This window comes from Trematomus bernacchii, unplaced genomic scaffold (genome assembly GCF_902827165.1).
Source record: "Trematomus bernacchii unplaced genomic scaffold, fTreBer1.1, whole genome shotgun sequence".
NCBI classification, from domain to species: domain Eukaryota; kingdom Metazoa; phylum Chordata; class Actinopteri; order Perciformes; family Nototheniidae; genus Trematomus; species Trematomus bernacchii.
Window position 1 is genome coordinate 3255299 of NW_022987792.1, and position 21047 is coordinate 3276345.

At 41.5% G+C, this 21047-nt stretch overlaps 1 protein-coding gene across 1 annotated transcript; it reads right to left on the reverse strand.

Moving 5' to 3' along the window:
* Nucleotides 1-685: 685 nt before the first annotated feature.
* Nucleotides 686-19567, reverse strand: enc3 (ectodermal-neural cortex 3). The gene is made up of 4 exons (XM_034149766.1): nucleotides 19328-19567; nucleotides 15835-16869; nucleotides 14707-15486; nucleotides 686-2681 (listed from the first exon to the last, which is right to left on the reverse strand). The coding sequence occupies exons 2-3, from the start codon at nucleotides 16855-16857 to the stop codon at nucleotides 14740-14742; spliced, it is 1770 nt and encodes a 589-aa protein (XP_034005657.1). The 5' UTR covers nucleotides 16858-16869; nucleotides 19328-19567; the 3' UTR covers nucleotides 686-2681; nucleotides 14707-14739.
* Nucleotides 19568-21047: the final 1480 nt, after the last annotated feature.

Here is a 21047-nt window from a genome sequence, read left to right on the forward strand (position 1 = left end):
CTCTGTTTACATGTGGTGTTATTCCACCACATGTATTTCATCACTTAACATTCAGCATATTCAGATGAATACAAAATATAATCCACATTTTTTAATGATTTAATTCAGATTGAACATAAATTACTCCTTGGGGAAATTTCACAAAATACTATGTAGTATAAATATTTGTAGAAATGAGCCCAAACCTATATCTTAAACAATAACGTCTTAAACCAATGTATGTAAAAATCCTAATATTACAATATATAATATACATTGTTCTGAAATCAGCCATATATTGCACATGCAGAGTATATTTCTATGCTAATATTTGATGCTATATACTTAGGTAAAGATATGAATGCGTTGCAACACAACACTGTGGTATTAATTTCTAACTAAGTACAACATCTGAGTACTTCTTCTTGCTCTACACATACCACATAACCAGGATGTGTGATATCTCTATGATAAGTAGAGGATTATAATAAAGACGGAGCCTGGACTGTTCATCCCTCTGGATCTTCTCACAGACAGCAGGAAGGAGACGGGTGTTTCCGGTAAATACCAAACCACTCCTATAACCTGCGTTTGGAAACTATTCCAGGCACGTTGGGAACCTGTGTGATTACACGGCTGCTTAATGACACAGCCGCTGAATTCCACTCATTCCCTGGGAAAGAAAAAGAGGACAAACTGCGGAAAATATGTTTTCAACAAGATATTTATTGACGAGTTATGGGCTGTAGAACAGGAAGTAACAAATGGTGTATCAGTAATAGCTTAATATATCAGTGTATTTGATATTTACACACAGAAGAAAATGGAGATTGTTGAGAATTTGCTACAAAAATGCTTTGATTATTCCCACTACCCAAGCTGGGTTAAGACAAAGATATAAAATTAAGACCGTTAAGAAACTTCTTTGTACAAAATGTGCAAATCAAAGGCTTCTACAAGTTCATTACAGAGCAAATATGTACAAACTATACACACAGGAAATAATATCATAGCTAAAAAAGTATTCCCTAGATACTTTGGACACTTCTTGTTACTTAAATCCAGAATGAAACGAAGGTTAGATATTCAGGTTTTGGCAACGTTTAAGCTTTAAATATGACGATTCGACACTTAAATGGCCAAACAATGTAAGAGTTCAGTCCGTAATAAGAATAGTGTTTATCGCAAAAAGTACATTCACAAAAGAAGAAGACAGAAAACCTTCCTTTAACAAAAACAGGCACAACTACACACACCCTGAGACACAAAGTAGACCAAATCATAGTTAGAAATAACATCTTTTCCCCCGCCTCATTCTCTCTTTAGCGAGCGTGTATTTTCAGTTCGGAGGAGGAAAGATACAAATTTAGCTTTACCAAAATTGAGGGAAGCCCGAGTCCAACGCCTAAAAATACAGACAGCAGGATTGTTTCTGTGCACGAAATCATACGCTTCCCCAAATCCTCTCTGCTTCCCCCCACATTAAATGACACCTGAGGAAACGCTCAGAGAGAGAGAGAGAGACCACAACCAAGCTCCAGCTGACGTCTGTTTAGTCTGATGTCAAACAACATGTCAAAGTGACACAGAAGTCCTTCCAGCATCTGGAGAAGTGGACATCTGACGGCAGGATGATGCACATGTGGGATGATTGCAGATGAGCAGAAGCAGATTCATCTCAGGAGGCGAACAGTTAGAAGATTTGAAGCCCAGAGCTCACATTGAAGCATTTTCACTGCATGGTACGGTTTTATATAAATTAGCAGAAGTTGCTGGTTGATGGTAGCTAATGTTTTTTTTTCTGCTACCATCTCTGGTAGGGTTGCAAAATGAATTGAAATGAATGAAAAACCCCATTTATGTTACGCCCCAGCTCGTTGGGGACCAGGTCAATCTGGTTTTGTATTGCCTCTCTTTTCCCAATGAGCTGGCAGGTATCATTCAAAATGGCAGTCAGTGCAATATTTGGTAAATGCAAAAATATTTAGAATATATAACTTCTAGCGATAGTAGCGTCTGCAAAAATAAATGGCAGACTGCTCAGAAAAGGACGCTAGGTGCAGCGCTTTCTCTTGAGGCGGTCGTAGGAAACAGAATGCGTTTTTCTAGTTATTGGAAACACGTACAAAAACATGTTGTCGCTCATAAAAAAAGCGCTATGTGGAGACAGGTCTTTCATCATGATCATTTTAGCATATTTTCACGAGACATTCAGCACAAATCTGATATTTTTTAAGGCAAAGCTACCATTATTTACATTTTTAAAAATGTGCTTTAAGCAGACGTTTAGTTGTTAATTTGCACTTTAAGGATTCAGTGAGCGTCCATTTGAAGATGGTGGCATCACAACAATCATCTGATTCCCCCATCTACACTGAGATGGGAATTTCTGCAGTGGAAAATGAACCAGAGAATGGAACCTGCTACCAGAAGAGGTAAAAGAAGCGTACCATGCAGTGGAAACACATCCCTGCTCTCTCTGCTTCACATGTTATATTGAGACTGCGATATCCCTGCCGTACACATGGCAACGAGTCCAGCTCGGGCTACATGGGAAAGTTACACAAGGAGTCCGAGTAAACAGATCAGGTGGAGGGAGGCCGCAGACTTCCTGTCTCTGAAGATAATGTAAATCAGGCTGGATGGAGCCTCAGCGGGGATACACAAACTCTTCCTCACATGGCTGCATACCAGACACCGACCTGTGGGGGGGAGAGAGAGAGAGAGAGAGAGAGAGAGAGAGAGAGAGAGAGGCGGGTTAATGTCCATCCTGTGAACCCTGCACCACCATCACATGACTTTCTCAGGGAGCGCGCAGGAATGCTGAGACTTCGGTTCTCCGAGCTTCACGTCAGCTTATCACCATGCCATTTTATCAGGCTTACCCACATAGCGTTAATAATGCTTGGGGATGGGGCGTTATTTAACCAAAGTCCCCCGTCCCCCCCCCTGGCATGTGGGATTAAGCTGCTCAGGCCATTTATGTCGCGGGGTAATAAATATCTGGAGCGGACCCCCCGCTGCTCCAGAACCATCTGCTGTACGAGGATATAACTCGTACTGTAAGAGGCTTTGTTATAATTCAATTTACACATTCCAACATCTAAGTGCTTTATTGTCATATGCACAATAGATACAGTTTGGAAATTAGAGTCCCAGGTTCCTCAAAGGGTGTGGTAGAGAAACTCCTTTGAAACTTAGGAACTTTGAGATTTTAGCCTTAGCAAACCATTTACATGCACACAAACCTATATAACACTACAAATCATAATGGAGTCCCTTTAAAGTGAAGCAGTCATTTTGTGAACTCTCCCAACAGTTTTAAGCTATTTTATTATTAGCCTTAAGTCATTTTAACCACATAACTGATGGCTATTTATCAAAAAAATAATTGTGTTAGTATTTAGTGAACGCACTGATGTGGTAATATATCAAGGTATCTGATCAGAAATATAATATTTGATTTGTTCAAGTTGCCCAGCTCTTCTACAAACATTCTTTAGAAATCTCTCATCTCCACCCTCAGATAATAAGGTATTTCATTTCCCTCCCCTGTTGTTATAAAGGAATGTTCCACTGGATATTTCGGATGCTTTGGAGAGACGTTAAACCTCTGATTTGCATATTTCTGATGATATCTCAGGCCTGCCAGTTCAGATGAAGGTTATCTGTGTGCTCTTTATCCCAGCTGACAGTTACAGGCTCTGCGGAGGACTTGTTTGGATAACTTAATGAGTTCTCATTTCCCCGGCTGACAAAGCCTCTGAAGCCCAGACTGATCCGTACACTCTGCAACCCAGAACACATCGCCTGGAGCAGACTGGCTGCAGTTTAAATATATTTAAACTGTCAAAAAGTATTACTCTGTAGATGCTAAGCCAACTTAAGTATCTTGTAATGAACCTAAATGCTAAAATGGACTTAATAGACAACAAAAACGCGAAAGACAACTGGGAAAAATCCACTTAAGGGCTCGGTAAGTTTTTTACCAATACCAAAAACAGAGCCTATATTTTAATACCTTACTTAAAAAATACAATATTTTAAAGTAATAGTTACGATGGATATCATTGGCATATTTCTCAGTTCAAGCTTCAGCTAGCATCCGGTTAGCTTAGCCTAGCTTAGCTCAAAGACTGGAAATGTAATGAAGAGAGTTAGGTTTGTCTAAAGCAGGGGTGTCAAACTCAAGGCCCGGGGGCCAAATCCGGCCCGTGAGTTCATTTATGTGGCCCACAACAGCTCTGAAGGAATATAATATGTTTATTATACGGTTACATGCCGATTTACAGAAGCACGTTGCCCATAAACTACATGTCCCACAATGCATCTCAAATTTGACTTTTTTTCTCAGAATTTGACTTTTTTTTTCAAAATGTCACTTTTATTCTCCAACATTTCACCTTTTATTTTGTGACTTTTTTTCTCCAGAATTTGGCTTTTCTTTTTAAAACATTTTGTGACATTCTCACTGAAGAGACTTGCAATTATTTGCCCTAGACTTCTGCTTTCAGACGTAGTTAATTATGAAGTTATTACCCTATCCGATAACAATCCAATGCAGAGGCAATAACTTTATTTTATATATATTAAATATTTATATAGTCTTAAAATTATAACCGGCCCTTTGAGTGCAACCATAATGCTAATGTGGCCCGTGATGAAATTGAGTTAGACACCCCTGGTCTAAAGGCAACAAAACAAATCCTTTAAGCACCTTTCTGATCTAATCAACATATATCTGCTTCATTTAACCCCATCAACAACTGAACTGCATAACCAGAACATTGGGAGAAACTGACTTTTATCTCATGTTTACCATGCCAGGACATCTGAATGAAATACTGTGGTGGTCATGGTTTGAATCAATGAATTGAATGATAGAAATGTGGAAAATTGTCCAAATAGACCAAAGTCAACACCTGTCGAGTAAGAGGAACTCTGCTTTTAGCTGTTTTAGATTGATAGTAAGTGTAAATAGGACAAGCTGTGGTTTTGACTTCTTGTGTATGTACTGGTCTACTCCTTGGCTCTGAACGGTAGCTTCCTGGTGTATTATCCTTACTGTGAGATTGCTTGGCAACCTGTGAGGAATCCCTTTAATTGAACACAAGAGGCAACACTTCTCAATGGTAAATGAACCAGAATAGTGTCTAAAGTTGGCAAAATGATCATCTGAACCTGGTGCTCACACAATAGCATAAACAAGATTACAAATCTAGCCTCACCAGGGTATATGCAGGAATCCTGAAGTCAAATGTAAATCCCTTTTAAGACCTTTTTTAAGACCCTTTCCATACATTTTAAGACCTCATCGCCACTTGGAGTTGTAACCGGTTACATAGGCGACACACTTTACCTCACATTGACTATATACAGTATTGATTGTCCTTCCTCCTTATCTTCCAACCATTTGGACGCAGACTTGCATTTCCCCATAACGATGTTGTTTAACAACCGGCGTAAACGGACCTTCGTGCTATCAAGCAGTGAGCGTGCGATGTCCTGTTCAGATGACGTCAAATCCAACGAGATGCCATAAATAAACTACACAGAATCACACTACACACCTACGCAATGATTACATTCAGGCAGACTGTAGAATACAACCTCTTTGGACCATTTATATACTTATTGGAAACAAGCTACAACATGTAATACCTTGGAAAATGCCGTTTAATACTTTTAATAGCCTTCATTTTCGCTAAATTGATTGATCAACTTTTAAGACTTGTTAAGACCCCGCGGACACCCTGCTCACATTGTCAGGACTTGACAGTTTTATGATCCTCTGTGCTGCAGAAACTTTGCGTTTTGGTGCCAAAGAAAGTACTCCGGTTTGTTACTCAGCCCTGAAACCAACATGTGCTGCGAGACACTCTGCTCACCCTCTGATCAAAGTGAAGCCGCAGCAGCACTTATTCATTTCAAACTGCAACACATGTGTCTGCAGGCCTGATGGAAGTTTCCATTGCTTCTCTCTTTGTGTGTACATGTGCATCCGTCTCAGCATGCTCCTCTTCTGTTCTGCTGCTCTAATCTCTCTCAAGAGCACAAGATGAAGAGTCTCTGAATCTTAAATACTAGGATCAACAGTTTTATATTTAGACCTCTGTCTACAGCAAGGAGAGGGTGCTTTACAAGTCACCAGCTTGATCCCGACTAAAGCCAAACATGTCAGAAAGGTGCTTATTGGATTACAAATAATACTCAACAGTTCAAAAACACTGTTTCTTGGATTTAAATTCGTTAGGAAGGAAACTGCAAGTAAAAACAGCATGTGTATTCCTTAGTTTAACACAAAATGTCTTGAATAGTATGTATAATGTTGTGCATTATCTCATGAAACATGTCCTAATTACAAATGATTACTGAATGATACTGAACATTGGATAAAGCCAGGTTCAAAATTCCAAATTACAAGAAGATTTGATATATTTCTTTGCATTAGTCCATCAATCAGTTTAGGAAAGCAGCTTTTTAAGATATGTATTGGAAAATTCTTCTACAGACGCAAATAGAAGTGAGTCAAATAATCACATGATGGATATTTTGGGGGGTTTTCGATCCACTAGTTTGAAAGGAGACTTGTAATAGAAGCAAAATAGTCAAAACATGCATGACATTTTTTTATTTTATTGTAGTACCTCCTGGCCATAAAAGCCCTAAAGTAAACAGCTCAAAAGGGAATAAAAGGTTGCCTTGTACTCCCTAGAGATACACTCTGACCCACAAAGGTTATGTGTCTGTCATCATCCGAATATTCATAAAGAAGACCCTCCCCGTCCCCCCCTTAGACACACCCAGCCTCCTGCTGTCAGCACAGTGAGCTCCTATCTCTCCTTATCACCTGTCCTCTCCTGTCCTCTCCTGTCAGGGTCGTTCACACTCAGCGCTGAGCGGGGACATCCTGACCTGCATCCAAACTTAGTTTCCAAACTCTCACTGCACCAAAACCTCAGCGACCTTCACAAACCTGACTCCTCCGCCAACAAGGGAGTGAGACGTCTGCAGAACAACAGGAGGTTAATGACTGTAAACACACAGAGCCCTCCGATCCCCCCCCCCCCCCCCCCCCGTGTGTGTGTGTGTGTGTGTGTGTGTGTGTGTGTGTGTGTGTGTGTGTGTGTGTGTGTGTGTGTGTGTGTGTGTGTGCGTGTGCGTGTGTGTGTGAAGCTGTGAGGGAGTCCTCTTGCACACCAGCAGATGGGCTGCTGATATGAAGATGATTGGATGAGGCACTCTGTCTGCTCTCATCACTTCTCCTTCTCCTACACATGGGACATGGAGGATCTAAATATTGACTATGATTTAAAAAAAGACCTCACCAAGTCACAGTTATTAAACAACACCTGTATTATTGGGGTGAGGGGGGGGGGAAATGGGTCCATACGAGAATCGATTCCTAACTTACAAAAATCGATATCTAAAAAGGTTTTGTTTTCTACCGAAGAGGCCAAATATGGCTACTGATGGACAGTTACCCTACATACAAGACTACGGTTTGTAAAGCATTATTATGTGTTGAATATGACACAAAATACACCTTTTACAGTGTTATTTCGTAAGCTAAACTGGCAGTCTTTTGTGGATAAATAGGCAGCGAGGCAAAGCTGAGAATTTCCTATTTATGCAACAATCAACATTTGTATTATTTGCATAACTTTAACTTTAAATACATAATAAAAATGTCTCGGTTTAGCATGAATTGTTGTTACTCTTCACCTTGGTTGTGATCGTGTGTGTTTACAGTATTGCAATTAGTATATATAACTTTTCAAATGTACCTCTTAACATCTGCTCTCATGCCATCATTTGCCACACAACCTCTGTAACCTGGAGTGGATCCTGAAATGTGCATCTAACTACCTAATTATCCGTAAGCATTTCCTTCATGTACATTTTGTCTTTTAGGTTGAATGATCTTTCGACCCAATCTGCATCTTCAAGAGGCCCAATTACCCACGATGCACCACACCAAAGCCGAGTCCTCTGTCTTTATGTGTCCCTAGTGTCCAACGAGGCCTGTGCCGTGTTTACTAATGACCACAAAGAGAAGCAGAGTATTGACTAACGCATGAATCACAGCCACTTCATTTACATGAGTTTTCTTTGTGTCCCTGAACAGAAGAGGAAGGACTCGAACACACGAGCATCCTCACACAAGGTCTTTATAATGTCTTGAAGTATCCTTAAAACAAAGAGCGTCTCTGGGACTGAAATCACGCCACTTCAGGACAACTTGAGACGTGGAAATATTACGTAATTGTGATTAATTACCAGGCAGACACACAGTCATCCCAGCTGGCTCTCTGCTGAGGGTCCCTGTAACTGTACGACAGCTCGCCGCTTTTTTAAATACCGTAATCGAATTAGTCTGGGTGATTATGCGTCCGTTTTAAGCGACTTCTTCCCTTTTCCTTTCTGTAACTCGCAGCGTGGAGGAAAGACCAATAAAACATCCATTACGTCTATGCAAATTGCAGCAGCCGTGCCGAGGGCTGTAATGTGGCAGATTGATTACTCAGGGGACTGAAGACGAAGTGTGTGTGTGTGTGCACGTGCTGACTGACCGTGTGTGTGTGTGTGTGTGTGTGTGTGTGTGACTGTGTGTGTGTGTGAGGAGGAGGTGGTTGTTGTACACAGATGCCACAATAAAAGCCTCATTCAGCGTGTGTTCCTGGTGGCCCTCACAGCGAGGCATTAATAAAACATTAGTATTGAGTGACTGGGGGCCCCTGCTCTCCTCCTCCCTGATCCCAGCGTGACCTTTTCCATTTTACAGCAGCTGTGTGTGGAGGGTGGTGGTGGGGGGTGGGGGGGGGATAGGACCCCTCTGTGGCCCTTGACCTCTCCAGGTGTACCCCATCACAAACAGAGCCATGCCCACCTCATAAGAGCTGCAGTTAAAAGAGAATAATGCTCCTGTCTGTGATTTGTAGGGAGGTGATGAGGAGGGATGGAGAGGGGGGGGGGGGGGGTGAGATAACAAAGTGTAGAAACAGTCCTCTCAGGGGTCAGTATAGTTCAGTGGTTAAAAGGAGAATATTGTCCTGACAGTTGGAGCAGGATATCTAGTTACTTCCTGTCTGGCGGTAGACTGAGCAGATTACACCATGAAACTCTGCTTACCATCTCCATAACACACACTGAACAAACTGTGATGCAATCAAAGCCTATATTGTATTCAGGTCTGCAGAATTAAATATTTATAAATATAATTTTGGCCTCCGATATTAAATGAGTATGATGGATTGAGAAATGCAGGGTTCCTACACCTTTTCTAGAGTCAATCCTAAGCACTTTTTAAATGGGGATTTGTCATGATTACCCAGCACCATACAGCTGTGGTAACTTACAGTGAATAGGGGTGACGTCACGCTTTGCCGAACTACATTGTGGTCGCGTCGCTTCGCTTTGCTCGCTTCAAAAGTTGAGCAATGTTCAACTTTTGAAGCTTCGACGGAAGCGCCAGCCAATCAAATCATATGCCAGTACAAGCTCTAGCCAATCAAACCGCGTGCTTGTGTGTCCGGGGCGGGAGATTCATGTGATTGGTTGTTGGTCGAGTTTCAGACACGCCCACCGGCAAGCTTCAACGCACGCCGCCGTGTGGACGCAGCGTAAGGGTGACATTTCATCCACTTTCATCAAAATCCAAGCAACTTTGTAAACGCCACATTCATCATTGATCATTGACATTTCAAATGTCTGCTCTGCTAACAGAATTAGCAGGAATGTAGCCCATTTTGAAAGAGAAAGCAAGTTAAGTTGAAGATGGATTAACAGTTTTCTGTACAATATTAATTTCATTTCTGGAGATGCACTGTGAAAAAGGATCCTGTTTGATGCAAATATTGTATCTTTAGCAGGACTAGCACAACATGGAAGTAAATGCAGTGCTATCTTTATGTAAATGTGAATGCGCAATCAATATATTCTGTCCTTAAAATCTATGACTTGGCCTCAGATCTTTAATTTAACTTTTACTTGTAGATTCCGTAGAGGCAATAGTCAAAATATAACAATAAAACTGATTTACCATCTTTGTTTTTTTAACCTAAAAAGTTATTTTCCCCCCCAGCCACGACCATAACAAATACCGACCATAATGCTTTAACATTTACAAATAGTTTTCCATCAACAGTGGCTTCTGGTTTGGCGCTGGAGTCTGTGGTTCCTAACATCTGGTGAAAATACACGGGGCCACAAAGTGCAGTAGTTGGTGACAAAGAGGCTGGTAATCCCGTAGAGACCCCGCAAACTGAAGGGCCCCCGACCACAGGAGACACTAACAAATCTTTACTAATGGGAACGCAGGCCACACCTTCATTCCTCCCAAATTAGAAAGGATAGGCAATGCTAGCAATGTGGCTGTGTGTGTGTGTATGTGTATGTGTATGTGTATGTGTGTGTGTGTGTGTGTATGTGTGAGTGTGAGAGAGAGTAGTACGAGTGGAAAATGAGTGGTTTCACAACTGCGTAAAAACTCACAATACTACCAGTGAATGCTTGAACAACATTGTAAACATGAAACATGAAAGGAACATGCATACACACACTTGCGCACACACACACACTTATTTTTCTCTCTGACCCCAGCTGAAAGTTGACAACCTCGGGAGGAAAGTATTTTTAGTCAGGCGTTAGTGTCGGCTGCCAAACGGTGCAAAATATAGCTCCTGGTCTTACTCGCTCTCAACTTCCCTCTCTCCATTTGTGTGTGTGTGTGTGTGTGTGTGTGTGTGTGTGTGTGTGTGTGTGTGTGTGTGTGCGTGTGTGTGTGTGTGTGTGTGTCCCCTGCTGTGTGTCACTAAACTTCTGTCACGTCTCCTCTCCAGCCCTGTGTGTCCGGTTAGAGAGTCTCCCAGCGTCAGGGTTCCTAACAAGCTGGAAATCTGAGCTTTTTCTCCGCGCCTGCTGTAATTAAACAGAGAGGCAGTCGGCAGCGGGATGCTAGCTACTGTAACTCCAAGAGTTCTTAAGGATGGGGCGCCTTGATCTTTCATAGCCAGCCTGTCTGTCTCCAATCCTGGCCAAAACAAAAAGACTAGTGGTCCATGGCAGCAGCCTCATAATGCTAAGCTGTATCACATCCAGCTGTTTTCTGCAGACACACATCAGCTCTCTGCCTCTCACTTGCTTCGGCTCGAAGATCTTGGCACGATAAAAAGGAGCTGCATGTTCAGACCTTTTGTTTCCCGCACAGAGAAAGAAGTTGTTTTGCACGACAGACGAGAATGAGTTATAGAAACTGCAGTCACATGAGATATCTGCAACACTAAGCACGCTATTTACTTCAGAAATCTTCTTCAGGGACTATGATGGAATTTCTTTCTTGGCAAAGCTAGAAAGACTTTTTTTACCAGTCATATATCATATATTATATATTAGTACACGGTGTAGTTCACATTTATGAGTTGTATTCACTCTGATCTTTGGCCAAAGTTGTTGAAACAAAAATGTGGCTAGTGTTTGATGATAAAATGAAAGTAAATATGAAAATGGAGCCTGAAGCTGGTTAATCTAGCTTAGCGTAGATTAGCATAACATGAAGACTTAAACAATTCCACTACATTTTGTTTCCTTCGAACAGAGCCAGGCTAGCTGTTTCCAGTCTTTGTGCTAAGCTAAGCTAACTAGCTGTAGCTTTATAACGAAAAGACAGAAATTAAAGTGGTATCAAACTATTTAGCCAACTCTCAGCAACAAAAACAACAAAGAAATGTAAACGTCTCATAGTTGAGGTAATACTTTAAGAGCGGGCATGTGCTATAGTTGATGACAGCTTGAAGCTTTATTGCAATAGGCTGCATTACACCATTGAATCCATAGAACAAAATAATACATTAGGACCGACACGGCTCAGCGAATGAAGTCAGCGTAGTAAAACCTCCAATAAAAGATGAAACCACTAAACCAACAATAAAAAGAGGCTCCGAAGTCTGGGCTTTTTAAAAAGCAAACCCAAGGCCCACTGCAGCAATGAACTGTTTTCATTACGTTTTAAAATAAGATCAGGACAGGCCTCATGTCTCGAAACTAAAAACTAGCTCTTCCATCATCGAGCATATAAAAAACCCAGTCAAAACATCACTGTATATCCTCTCCTTGTTTCATCTCCTAGCCCCTCAATCCTCTCCTTGTTTCATCTACTATCCCCTCAATCCTCTCCTTGTTTCATCTACTATCCCCTCAATCCTCTCCTTGTTTCATCTACTATCCCCTCAATCCTCTCCTTGTTTCATCTACTATCCCCTCAATCCTCTCCTTGTTTCATCTACTATCCCCTCAATCCTCTCCTTGTTTCATCTCCTAGCCCCTCAATCCTCTCCTTGTTTCATCTACTATCCCCTCAATCCTCTCCTTGTTTCATCTCCTAGCCCCTCAATCCTCTCCTTGTTTCATCTACTATCCCCTCAATCCTCTCCTTGTTTCATCTACTAGCCCCTCAACCCTCTCCTTGTTTCATCTACTAGCCCCTCAACCCTCTCCTTGTTTCATCTACTAGCCCCTCAACCCTCTCCTTGTTTCATCTACTAGCCCCTCAGTCCTCTCCTTGTTTCATCTACTATCCCCTCAATCCTCTCCTTGTTTCATCTACTAGCCCCTCAACCCTCTCCTTGTTTCATCTACTAGCCCCTCAACCCTCTCCTTGTTTCATCTACTAGGCCCTCAATCCTCACCTTGTGAAAAACCCTGAAAACACCTCAGGAAAGATGTATCATCTCTCATCACACATGAATCTGTGAAAACGGCCACCTGTCATTGCTTCAGGCCGAGCAATTATTCACCTATAGGCTATGTTACATCTAACTCTATCATATTTTCATACCCTTGAGATGTGTCCTTCCCTTTTAATCCCAACAACCTCCGCTGCTTATAAGAAACTTTTCAGACTTTACTTTGAGCAGAACAGATTGTGTCTGTCAGCACATATGGTACTTTGTTTTTGCCCTTCAAAAGCACTTTGAGAAAGGTGCTGTGTGGGAAATGTATTATGTATTACTTGTATTAAATCAGTTGACTTTTGGGGGGGGGGGGGGGGGGGGTTTGTAGCTAAGGTTTTGCATTTGGACCAGTGCCATCTTGGTTTTTGGAACCAGAAATAAAGACTTGGCAAATTGACAACAAATAAATAATACTTTCATGAACTAAAAACACACCTCAAAGGTTTGAAGTTAAGAAACATGGGGCTCATCCTGACTGGACCACACTGCAGTAGCTACCTGTCAATCATTACATTGCTCAGACCTACACCTACCATACTTTTTTGTATATTTTACACTTAAAGGGACTACAATGTGCAAAACTAACATCCTACTGTATTGAAGAAGACTTGAAACATGTGATTTAGACCAGAAAATAATCAGAAAAAAGGTTTATCAAGTAAGGTATATGGTTACTTTATTCATAGACTTCTATGCAATCAGACTTCTCTTCCCCTACTACTACTTTAAAGCAGTTTCACATTGGCTTAACTTTTAAAACTCCAAAGTAGCCGATTGTGTCTAAGACAAACAAAGGCTAATAATAGAATCATTTTCTCAGACTTCTACACAATCTGATTTATTTTCCCTACTTGAAAACACAAAGAATTCAAGTTGTGGGCATTGGCTTCACTTTTCAGACCCCAAGGTTATAAGCTAATAAAAGTGTTTCTTTCTACTCTTATCTAAAGCTAACCCTACTTTGACTCCGAACCCTCCATACGCAGGGTGTCACAACACCTTTTACAACTTACGACTGTTTTGAGGTTCTGGCTCGTCTAAAAAAGGCATTCAGTTGACACCTGGGCTCCGGCCTTGCCTCTTTAACCCCGACCCGGCCCACTTCAAGCCCAGATCTGACCCCTGAATCTCCACCTTGCTCCCCTCAGTGACAGAGCTCTGTGTTGTAGGTCTCGCTCTGTAATTACCAGCACCGCTGACATTCCTCCTGCTCTCTAAAGCAGCACTGCACCGTGTTTATCCAACACCCGGCAGACGCAGCAGCAGCAGCGAGGTAATGTGTAACTGTAACCACGAGCAACGCTGAAAACAGTCAGGGGTTTTAAACCGGCCTCGTCCGGTTCAAACTGACTCCTCTAGTGAAGTAACCATGGTGTGTAAGTTATCTGAAGATAGTAGTTACCATAAAAGGAGTTCCTATAGCATCCGACAGTACAAATTAGAGCTGAATGATATGAAGAATATTTTTGACCAAATACCTTGATATTGATATTGAAGGGTTAGCCATTGAACCGTTGGCAAAATGCTTAAACCATGAAAATGTTGATGGATAATAGTAATGAATATATCAGGTCTATGTGGGTTAAGGCAATTAATAGAACAGCTACAAGTATAGTAAATTCAGAAAATGGCATCAATACTCTGTAATGCAGCCTTTACAACCAGGAAGAACCACCACTTTTATTATAATAAATACTCTATATACACTTTTGCTTTTCCCTACCCTATTTATATTTTAATTTTACACTAATTCATTACACCGCACTTTACTGCTTCTATTGCAGTTCTGGTTAGATGCTAACTGTATTTTGTTGTCCCTGTACTTGTGCAATGACAATAAAGTTGAATCTCAACTCATCTAATTATGATATCCAAAATCTAACATGGTATGTAGTCTCAAATCATGATGTTGATAAAAGACATTTTTCCCACACAAATATTAAAAGCACATATAATTGACATTTTGTGTCAGTTTAAGGAAGAAACAACTACTCACCAAGTCTGTAGAAACTTCAGAGTCAGTTTGTCTCTATGCCGGAAGGTACTTCCACGTGCTGACGAAGGCGGTGGGAATGAGGGAGTAGGGCACGCTGGTCACACTGTCCCAAGAGTCTGAAGAGGGGTCGTAACAGTCTAGAGTTTTACACCTCTGAGCCCCAAAGTACCCCCCGACCACATATAGTCTGTTTCCTGACGCCACCGCATGGCAGCTGATCCGTTTGGCCGTGACGTCTCCGAACTTCGTCCACTGGAACGTCTCGCTGTTGAACCGGTAAGCAGAACTGGCGGAGAACTCCGTGTCGCCTCCGATCACCACCACGTGATTTCCCACCACGGCTGCAGCAGTGTAGCGCCACAATTGTGGGCAGGAAGCGGGCACGGTCCATCGGTTCTGGCAGGGGTCGAAGCACTGCACCTTGGGGTATTTGTCCCTGTTTACACTGGTTCCCCCAAAGGCAAAGAGTTTGTTTTTGGCACCCACGACGGCAGCGTTGCTCACCCCTTCTCGGAGCGGAGCCACCAGCGTCCATTTGTTGGTTTGAGGGTCGTACTGCTCCACCTGCTTCAGAGACACAGATGGAGATGCGGGGAAAGATCCTGCGAGAGAAGTGTGTCCTCCGACGACGTACAGCATGTGGTCGAGCTCCGCTGACCCGTGACCGAATCTGGCTACAAGCATCGGGGAGGCTTTGGACCACTCGTCGTGTAACGTGTCGTAGACCCAGACGTCTTTGGAGGCCCCGTTCTCAGAGCCACGTCCTCCAGTAACATAAACCTGAGAGAAAGAGAGAGGAAATAAGTTGTATACTCTTGTGATGCTATATTGAGCAACAAAAGGATGTATTTTAGTCATTAAAACTGGCAAATACTAACTCAAATTTGCAGTTATGTTCATTTTTATTTTATTTTAAGCTCAAACAATATCCCAAATTGGGATCAGTCAAGCACAATTAATCAAATCTTACACTACATTTCTTCATTAAATTGGTCATTTGTCAAACAGGCTATTATTTCATATAGAACCGATATGAAATGACCTATCACAGGAAACATTTCAGACATATTCAGAGCCACATTCTATAAAAAAATGATATTCAAATTGAAGTATTGATCATATATTTACCTTGCATCCAATAGCACAGGCGCTACATTCCTTCCTGGGGCTGGGGATGTCTGTTTTGGGCGTGATCTCCTTCGTCTTGTTGTCGATCATGTAGACTTTATCACACATGAACGTCTGTCCTCCCAGCAGCAGCAGGGCCTGGCTCACCTTCCTCGGCCGGGCGCAGAACCCCGTCACAATGCCATCGTTCTGCAGGATCCTCATTTTGCACCGTACAGCATCTTCCACGATCTCCCGACCCACTTTATGGCACATCACCAGCTCCTCCGAGGCCACGTTCTTCAGCAGATACGTCTCGGGCAGCAAAGCCAAGCGGACGCATCGCAGCAGTTCGGGAAGTTCACTGTGACGGTGCTCCATGTCCGCTTTGACCCAGTCGATTACAGCCTCGTACACCAGGCACTCATCCTCCACCTCCAGCTCCTCGCTCAAGATCAGCTCCTGGACTTTGTCTCTGGGCAGGCTGAGAAAGTCCTCTGTTTTGAAAAGTGTAGCAAAGTTTGCCAGGCACATCCTCCACGACAGCTCGTAAAGTCTCATGCATTGATGCGCGTCCGACAGCAGCATCATCCCAAAACAGTTCGACTGATCCAGGTTCTTCTCCAGAAACTCAGACGCTGCGTCCCGGATGTCGTGAAACTGAAGCATGTCGCCGGCCTCCAGGAGCGACTCGGCGTTTTCCTCGTTGATGAGGATCCGAGCAGAGTAGGCGTAGTCGAGCAGGAGCTCCAGCACCTCTGGGTGGAGGGAGTCGTGGAAGTCGACCTCGGCGTCACGACTTTCTCTGAGCCCGCCGCTGAACATCGCCTCGAAGTATCGGCTGCAGGAGGCGAGGACGGCCCGGTGGCAGGGGAAGGATTTGTTCCCCGCTTTCAGGATAACATCTGTGAAGACTTTTCGTTTGCGCAGCAGGTTGAGCTGAGTCAACAGGCTGTCGGCGTGGGATGTTTTGTGGAAGAGGTGGATATTCATGGAGCCGGAACTAGAGCGAGACTTCCTGTTTTCATGATTACTGACAGACATCTTGACTTGGACCTAGAGGAAGAACAGAGGGTGACAACTTATATAAGAACATGTTTTAAAAAACAGCCGCACCTTTGTATTTGTTTGAACCGACCGTTTATGACAAATGGACAGGAGGAAGAGATCTTATCAGGTCATGAGCCGTCCTTTTGATGTGAACGCCGCTATAAACACTCCTCCCTTTTTATGATTATACACAGCTGATGAATGGCTTGTTCAGGAATAAAAACGCTCATATCAGTAGGCTTAGGTAACAACGGATATAAACTTCAGCCTTCAGACATGAAAGGAGATCAGATAAGGAGCACTCCCACACACAATCTGCATGTGTACACTTCCAAATCAACTAAAAGGCTAACTTCAAAAACCTGCATGTGTCCACTTCTAAATCTGAATTCTCAACTGGCTTTTTAATTCTACTTTCCTTCTGTGGTGTGAAGTGCCAGGCAAAGTAACAACACCTTGGGTGTGTTGCCCTACATCACATCGTTCCACCCCTATAAACATTTCATGGCAGTGAGTCACGTCGTGGCGCAGAGAGTCGATCGCTCCCTGCAGCCTGAGCTGTTCCTCGGCTGGCTCGAATACAAGAAGGTGTCAAAGCGTTCAGGCTCATATACGATGTGACACCTCCAGTCCAGCTCCTTCGGGATGGAATTATGTAACCACAGTGCAACAGATGAAAAAGACCAATCTATCTTTTGATCTCAAGCACAGTGGTTAGACAGGCCTGCAGCCGTTCTTCATTAAGTGGGAGGATGGTGATGCTGAATTTAATATGTATTTAACTTTAAGGCTGAAATTACAGCTAGACGATATAGAGAAAATTACATTTCATAACATTTCTAAACACGTTGATAACTATATTGCGGCAATATTGTGGGGTTGACTTTGAGTTCTTTCACACAATATTTATAAAATGTCATCTTTGATATCAAGTCATCTGTATTATGGATACAATAACTAAAGTAGGTAGAGGCAAACAATAGAATGGTTAAAACATTAATGAAAAACTCAGAAAAAAACCTAACTTTACTGTAATCAAACTTTTGAAACCAAGAAAATACTCTTATGTGATATCACAATATCCAAAATGTAAGATTATATCTAGTCTTATATCACGAACGATACTGATATCATATCAACAAATGTGCCCATTTCCAGCTGAACCTATCAGTTTTTTCCTCATGTTTTTATTGTTAGGTCAGTACAAACCAAATACATTTACTCCACTATGGTATAAACAGCAGAACATCTCGAGATTTGGGAAATGTTTCAGTCAAATTTGCTACTACAATTATTTGTAAATGCTGTTGTTGTACCTGTGACAGTGACAATAAAGGAATTAAGTTCAATGATAGTCAATACAGTTGGCTTTAGGGCTGAAACGAGGGGTAAGTGATATTGAGAAAATCAAATATCATCAATATTGATTTTGATATTGTAAGGTAGACTAATTTTTGACAGAAAAAAGCAGATTATATCCACATTTGATACATTTTTGCATGAAAATCTACTATGGTCATTATGATTGCATCGCTAATTATCTTCATGCTAAATATAAGTTGCATTGGATTTTACACCAATATAACCATGTAACCAGTGTGCACAGTACGGGCTAATAATGACTGTCCACAACTTGAAGCCGACCAAATAAATATCTTCCGCTTTAAAGCCTCCATTGTTTCCCACCAGATACATTTAAGTCGGCTATTCAATCCCACTGAAAGGGAGACTGAGGACTTCCGTGGAGGGACTCAGCGTGAAATCCAATCGTATGTGTGCAGTAAATGTGAGACTGCGGTCCGCATGCTCTCCTCCAGTCAGCCTGCTAACATCAGAGGAGCCGCTTCACCACCGAGACTCACACAGGCTCACATTTCGGAAGTTTGATAAATGTAGAACAAGCAGAGGAGGGAAGTAACCAAGTACATTTACTTAACTGAAGAACAAGTTTAATAGTATTTAAAGGTTATGCTGCCTTGTACTTCTACTCCACCACAATTCAGAGTTAAATGGTGTACTTTTCCTCCACTACATGTATTTGATACCTTTAGTTACTTTACAGATCTGGATGAATGATGTGAAATATAATCAACTCTTAAATCAGACTTTAGTTCCACCTGGAGTAAATTCACAAGCTACCCTGCAGTATACAAAGTCATTCAAACTAGCTGCACCTTTACCAGCTTTGATAACACTTTAATGATCAATCATTATAAAACATATCATATATATTATTCTGAAATGGACCAATCTGCAGAATGATTACTTGTGATACCTTAAGTATATTTTGATGCCAATACTTTTGTATTTTTACTTGAGTAACATCTTGATTGCAGGACTTTTACTCTAACTTAGAGTATTTCTACAATCTGGTGTACTTCTACTTTTATTCAAGTACAATATCTAAGCACTTCCACCTCTGGAAATAAGCAGGAACCGATACTTATTTTTAAATCTCTCTTACCTTGATAGGCGCACTGAGCACAGTTGATCCGGGTATGTTGACTTGTTCCGTTGTTGAGTTGTTTGAAGTTAATTTAGACACATTCCGGGTTTAAAACTGCATAATTTCCTGAAGTGTCGGGGAATGGTTGATCCATGTGTCTGCGGTGCGAGTTTCGAGATTAAATATGCATTAAAAAAGAAGAAAACACTGTTTAAAGTTTAGGTTTTGTTGTCGGGAAGCCACGCAGCCTGCAGGAGAGCAAAGAGCGAACAGAGAGAAAGAGCCGAGCAGCCGTGGTGTCCTCAGAGGCTCCTCCCCCCCTTCCACTGGCCCCGCCCCCTTTCCCCTCACCGTCCAATGGGATATCATTCTGAAGCCCTTTATTCTCTGTCCAACTTCAGGGTCAATGCACTGCATCATTGGAGAATAGCATTGCACTGAACAATGAAGAACACCAGTCTCTGTGTGCTTCACCTGCCTGATGTTTAAAACTTTCACTTAGAGGAAAGTTTGCATCGAGTATTAAACGAAAGGAAAGTTTATTTTTGTAAATTCATTATCAGAATCAGAAATCAGAATCAGAAACAGGTTTATTACCAGTTAGGTTTATATGTAGGCTACGAGGAATTTGACTTGGTGTTGTGGTGCATACATAAAAGTAAAACAAAAATTAAAAACACAGATAGAAAACTATTTTATTTTCTAAAAGTAATGCAAGGTGATAAAAAAGACAGGATTATAAAATAATAAAATACCAGCATATAGTGCAATGAGAGATAGCAATGAATACAACCAGATTTGATTCTGAATATTTGTGTTATCTTGAGAGGAAATTAGGTTTGGTGACACTTGCTCTTTATTAGAATAAAAAAATGATTGACAATATTAAAAAATATATATATATTTCATTATTATTATTATTATTGTTATGAAATATTAAGCAGCAGTTTCAAAAAGTAATATTAACATTCGTACCTAACATTTGTTATCTTTATTTTTATATTGAAATTTGGAGCATTGTTTTTGCCAGAAATCCAGAAAAATGTGTATGAATTATTTTAAAATAACTACTTTTTAAAAATGTATTGTATAGTTGAGTAATGTTGTCTGTAATGAAATGTTATTGCGAGACATGAAGGTCTAAATACCACCTCCATGTGGCCATCAATTACATTTTGAGGGAGAAATACTGAAGCCTTATCCTGTTGGCCTAAAAGTAGTCAAATTGAAACATGCTGAATCTAAAAAGACTGGAATCAGCCAACAAAATATCCACCGTTTACAAGTTTTTGATGAATAAGAGACTTCCCCTGGTTGCTAGAATTAAAGAAAATTAGATTAACATCACGACCACCAACACTATGTTTACCCAGATATTAATACCTAAGACACATTGAGTTAGCACCAGGCACAGCTTGGCATATGTTGCCAGCTCCACATAACCAGCAGTCTTATGATGGCAGGGTAAAGTCCCTCTGAGGACCATGAGATCGTTTCTCCGGCTGAATTCCTCACATTTTCTGAAGGATTTAAGTACTCGTGAGTTATCGGGACGAGAATGGGGCCAGCCGGAGACAGCCTGCACATACAGGTAGAAGTTATGAAACGTGGTCAATATTAAGTATATACTGTAAGTAAAAGGTGGTTTAAAGTATATTAAGCATTTCACATTCCCTTACTTGAACTTTAGATGCTGAAAACTGTTGATTAGTGTTTCCCAAATCCCAATATTGACTGA